The sequence below is a fragment of the Diceros bicornis genome, chromosome 10 (assembly GCF_020826845.1).
Source record: "Diceros bicornis minor isolate mBicDic1 chromosome 10, mDicBic1.mat.cur, whole genome shotgun sequence".
Classification (NCBI taxonomy): domain Eukaryota; kingdom Metazoa; phylum Chordata; class Mammalia; order Perissodactyla; family Rhinocerotidae; genus Diceros; species Diceros bicornis.
The window spans coordinates 56,821,457-56,827,025 of NC_080749.1; the positions used below are offsets into that span (position 1 = coordinate 56,821,457).

Consider the following 5,569-nt stretch of genomic DNA (forward strand, 5'->3'; position numbering starts at 1 on the left):
AATCCCCATGAAGAGTTAGAGGACACAAAAGGGGTAGAATTTTTCTTAGCTTTTTTTTTTTTCTCTTCTAATTCTGGGTCCATTCATTATGCCATGAGAGGTTGTCTCATTGGTTGTGGGTTGGGTGGGAGGTGGGGTGGAATGGATGATCCAGAGCAGAGGTCAATAACAATATTTATACAATAGATGCAGGATACAAATGACAAAGTTATAATATAAAGCATTTTCCATCCACCCATGCTCCATGCATTTCAAACTCTAAATCTCTTCACCCATTTCCAGTGCTATCCATTTAAAAGTAGTCGAGGACAAGAGTCTAGAAAAAAGTGATGAAAAAGAAACATTTTCTAGCCTCAAAATAAGTCTGGAAGTCTTTAAGTCCTCTTGGTTTTTATCTCCTAGAAGATTTCACAGTGCTGACCCACGGAGCTCACCTTGTCACCGGAAAGTGGACTATCTGGGTTTCCATGAAAGATGCTGTGATTTTGAAACCAGGTGGGGGAGATGCTTGTTTTGAGAGCTGTGGCTATTTGAGTGTGTTATAGGGCTTTCTTTTGCCCATAGAAACCTTGGGATGACCCACTGATTGACTGATTGACCCATTCATTCATTCACTCATTCAACAAGCAGTCATTGTACTTACTACATATAGGGCACTGGGATTGATGTTAGAGATACATAGATGAATAAGACACAGTCCCTGCCTGCAAGGAGCTCAATATCTAGTGGGAAGATCAGCCATTAAAATGTATGAGGCCTAAGTGCTTTTCCATGTAGTTTCAAAGGCGAAATTGACAATCTTGGAGAAAGAAAATTGTATCTGGGGGGGAGGGGGAAGTTCCTTCCCTTGGAAGGAGTTGAGCTAAAGAGAAGGAAAGGTCTTTTGGTATGTTTATGAGAAATTCCTTCTGACTTCTCCAAGGGTTCAAATAAGGTGAACTTTATAAAATCCTAGATCCTCCCACTAGGAAGTGGATGGGAAGCAGAGAGTCTGGGCTAGTCCTCTAATATTGACCAGTCGTGCCAATGACAGTACCTCTGGGGCCTCTCACTTTTCTTCTCCACAGGTCACCTGGAGCCTGGGGCTGCCCCAGCTCTCTCAGGATTTGGCAGACATTGGAGGCTGCGGTGAAGGAGACAGTGGTGGTCAATGTTATTTGAGCACGATCAGCAGACCCCGGAGCTTCCTCAGTGCACGATGCAGAAGGCTGCTTACTATGAAAACCCAGGACTCTTCGGAGGCTATGGCTACAGCAAAGCCACTGACACTTATGGCTACAGTGCCCCCCATCAGCCTTATCCACCCCCTGCTGCTGCCAACTCCCTGGACACTGATTACCCGGGCTCTGCCTGCTCCATCCAGAGCTCTGCACCTCTGAGAGCCCCAGCCCACAAGGGGGCTGAACTCAATGGCAGCTGCATGCGGCCTGGTACTGGGAACAACCAGGGTGGGGGTGGTAGCAGCCAGCCTCCTGGTCTGAATTCAGAGCAGCAGCCACCACAACCCCCTCCTCCACCACCAACCCTGCCCCCATCCTCACCCACCAATCCTGGAGGTGGGGTACTTGCCAAGAAGGCCAAGGGTGGGCCCAATGCTTCTGGCTCCTCAGCCACCATCAGCAAGCAGATCTTCCCCTGGATGAAAGAGTCCCGACAGAACTCCAAGCAGAAGAACAGCTGTGCCACTGCAGGTAGCTCTCTGAGGGGGCTCACCTCTGAGCTAAATCCCTCAGACTGACCCCAAGAAGCTAGCTCACCTGGGAATCAGGAGACTCAGGGCTGGAAGTGTAACTTTGGAGGCCGTATGTCTAAACTCCAATTCATGCATAAATGTCCTTTCTTCTTAGTGTCCTTGATTAGGGTCAATGTCCTTACAGTGACAGGGTACTCACTTCCATTACAGGCTGCTGGTACCATTGCTGGACAAGTCTCATAGCTATTAACAGACAGCTCTTCCTTATACTGACCTAATATCTGCTTTCCTGGGCTGCTGGTCATAACTCAGCTCCTTCTTCCACTCAATAGCTCTTCAAAACTTGGAAGACAGGTATTATGATCCCCAAGCCCAGGTGGTTATGTAGCCCATATCACAGGAATCCTACTCCATTAACTTAATAAGAACTAAAGTCTATGGATTGCTATGTTAAGAACCATGCTGAGTACTTCACAAGCATTATATAATTTAATTTTCCAAAGAACTCTTTGAGGTAGGTATATGATAACATCCCTGTTTTACAGATAAAGGAAACTATTAGAGATAAGTGACTTGCCCAAGATTACAAAACTACAAAATGGCGCACTCAAATCCGACCAGGGCTTGCAAGGCATAACCATGGCACTCTACTTGACTCACCCCAGCCCAATTCTCCCCATCCCAGCAAATCCATGATGGGGAGGGGCATATCCTAGAGGAAGAGGATGTGCTCTGAAACAGGAGCAGCCTTGGGTTTCTCTCCCTGGAAAAGGAGACCCCAGAGTTGAGATCTTCTATAGGTCCATTCAGGGTGTGTGGAAGAAGGGGGGCAGGGACAGGAGCTCTGAGGACTGCTGCCTCTCTCTCCTTAGCCTGCTTGGTTCCTGAAATTTTCTGGCCTTGTGTTCCCTGATGTGGTTTATTTTCAGGTAGATGAACTTGCTTCCAGGTCCAGGGCTAGTTTGAGGCCTGGGATATAGCTAGCTTGTTATCAGGTTTCTGGTTGCCTGCTGCTCTCTGGGGCTGCTGCTCCTAGGGGGAGAGTGTCTTCCAGCCTGTAAGCTCCTTCTCCTCCTGCCCCTCCTTCCCAGCTGCAGGCCCAAGCCCTCCCTCCCAGGAGAAATCCATTTGTCTTCCCAGGGAGGGAGTGGACAGGCTGCTGAGAGGTGGCAGGGGTGATGGAAACTAGTGTTGAGGCTGCTGCTCCTAGCACTGCAATACTCAAAATGTGCCCATGGCCTTGGATCCCCTGAAACTCCGGGGCAGTATTTTTATGGTTTATCACCTCCCTGTGTTTGGGTGCAGAGCCTTTGGGTGCAGCTGGGCTGGAGAGAGGTGCCAAGATCTCCACCCTCTTTCCATGTTTCATGGGATGCTTTGCCCAGGAGCCAGCCCCTGAGTAAGGCAGGCTGGGGCTGCCTCCCCCTCCAGCAGCAGAGGCTGGGAGGAGTGTTCAAAGAAATCTGGCCCTTCTTTGACAGAGGGGAAGCCTTACCAGCTGCTACTAGTCTCTCATTAAACTCCTCCAAGGCCTTTGCGACGGGATGATGGACTAGGCTGGAGGGGTGGGGGCGGGCAGAACGAATGGATCTCAGAAGGCAGATGGGGGTTTCAGGTGCGACTGATAGGTAGGCTTGGGGCCGGTGAGTTCCCCCTTGGAATCTCACCTCTCAGACGCCACCTCCCACCCCCCCTCCAGGCAGGATTGAGATGGGGGAAGAGGTAGAGGAAGAGGAGGGAACCAGGGAAGCACCCTTCTCGGGCCCTGGGTGTCCCCACCTCTCCCGCTCAGCGTCCCCTCTCTCTCCCTCCCTGCCTAGGAGAGAGCTGCGAAGACAAGAGCCCGCCAGGCCCAGCGTCCAAGCGGGTGCGCACGGCGTACACGAGTGCACAGCTGGTGGAGTTGGAGAAGGAATTCCACTTCAACCGCTACTTGTGCCGGCCACGTCGCGTGGAGATGGCCAACCTGCTGAACCTCACCGAGCGCCAGATCAAGATCTGGTTCCAGAACCGGCGCATGAAGTACAAGAAGGACCAGAAGGCCAAGGGCATCCTGCACTCGCCGGCGGGTCAGTCTCCGGAGCGCAGCCCCCCGCTCGGCGGCGCCGCGGGCCACGTGGCCTACTCGGGCCAGCTGCCGCCCGTGCCGGGCCTGGCCTACGACGCGCCCTCGCCGCCCACCTTCGCCAAATCTCAGCCCAACATGTACGGCCTGGCCGCCTACACGGCGCCGCTCAGCAGCTGCCTGCCGCAGCAGAAGCGCTACGCGGCGCCTGAGTTCGAGCCCCACCCCATGGCGAGCAACGGCGGCGGCTTCGCCAGCGCCAACCTGCAGGGCAGCCCTGTGTACGTGGGCGGCAACTTCGTCGACTCCATGGCGCCCGCGTCCGGGCCCGTCTTCAACCTGGGCCACCTCTCGCACCCGTCTTCGGCCAGCGTGGACTACAGCTGCGCCGCGCAGATTCCGGGCAACCACCACCACGGACCGTGCGACCCCCATCCCACCTACACAGATCTCTCGGCCCACCACTCGTCTCAGGGACGCCTGCCCGAGGCCCCCAAACTGACGCATCTGTAGCGGCCGCAACCGGCCGGAACTCGCGGCGCAATTACCTCTTTTGCTTTGGTGGCGGGGGTGGCGGGCGGGGCCCGCGGGGCAGCTGGGTGACCTCCCTCCCTCGTTCTGGCCCGGTCGCTGCCTCCCAGGTCTCGGGCCAACAGCGGCCGAGGCGCAGGCGACTGGGCCTTCCCTCCAGGCGCGCGTCCTTTGGGTGACTCGCCATAAATCAGCCGCAAGGATTCTCCTCTGTAAGCCTGGCAAAGCCGTATACTGCGGACCGAGGGACTCTAATCTGGTACTGGTGTCCCGAAGGTAAGTCTGAATCTATCGGCGGCGCGCCCTGCAGAGGGACCTGAGCCCGGAGAGCCCCGGGTCTGGCCCGCGTCTAGCTTAGTTGCGGAGACCTTAATTTATACGCTCCTTCCCGTCCCGTAAGGATTGCATCGGACTCAACGATCTGTATTTATTATTTGAAGCGAGTCATTTCGTTTCCCTGATTATTTATCCTCGTCTTAATGTATTTATGTGTATATTTGTAGAATTCTCCAGCCGAGCTTAGGAACGCGCTCCCAGGCCGCGGGGGCCACATTTCACCTCTTTAGTCCACTTGGTCTGAACTAGTTGAGAGAGTAGTTTTGAACAGTTGTAACCGTGGCTGGTGTTTGTAGTTGATGTAAAGGATTAAGACCGCAAATTGTCCTTCATGGGTAGAGTCAGGCGGCCCTGTGGCGAGGCACGACACCCGCTACCCATTTCTCAACAGCTGCAGCCCTCACCACTTGACACAGTTTATTGATTTCAAATTGTCTGGTAATATTTGAACAAATATTTAGAATAAAAAAATTTCTCAGTCGGAAGTGTATCTGTGTTAATCACGCACACTTGCAACTAGAGCACTCTGCCTTTATCTTATGCACAGTCGTGGCGGAAAGCCCCAAACTAGGCTGAGGCTTTGAAATATTTTTCTTTTCATTTATGTGGATTCTAGTACACAAGTTGGTTCTGGGGATACTTGATCATTCTAGCTATTGACATTAGAGGGGGAAATCTGAGGATGCAGATCTATACATGTTCTGGGTGGGATGTTTCCGGTAGGGCTTTCTGCGTCTGCTTTGCTGTATCTACCACCCACTTTCTAGACACAGATCGACTTTTCTAGATTGCATTTACATTGGGGAGGCTAGAGGTCACTTTTCCGCATTAAGTAATAAAAAATAAACTTTGAAAGAAGACTGACAATCAAAGAAAAGACGAGAAGTCGTAAGAACTGAGCTATGAAAAAACTAAGGTGCAGAAAAAGAAACGATCCTTTGGAG

The 5,569-nt window shown here is 52.4% G+C and overlaps 1 protein-coding gene across 1 annotated transcript; it reads left to right on the plus strand.

Moving 5' to 3' along the window:
* Window positions 1-1,114: 1,114 nt before the first annotated feature.
* Window positions 1,115-4,291, plus strand: HOXD3 (homeobox D3). Its single transcript, XM_058548643.1, has 2 exons — window positions 1,115-1,691; window positions 3,514-4,291. Exons 1-2 carry the CDS (start codon window positions 1,151-1,153, stop codon window positions 4,269-4,271), a joined length of 1,299 nt encoding a protein of 432 aa, XP_058404626.1. The 5' UTR covers window positions 1,115-1,150; the 3' UTR covers window positions 4,272-4,291.
* The last annotated feature ends 1,278 nt before the right edge of the window (window positions 4,292-5,569 follow it).

Excerpts from the sequence above, each read along its gene's own strand:
- HOXD3 (XM_058548643.1), top strand. The coding sequence starts at position 1,151 with ATGTTATTTGAGCACGATCAGCAGACCCCGGAGCTTCCTCAGTGCACG. Across the intron at positions 1,692-3,513 it reads GAACAGCTGTGCCACTGCAG|GAGAGAGCTGCGAAGACAAG; the intron begins GTAGCTCTCTGA and ends CTCCCTGCCTAG.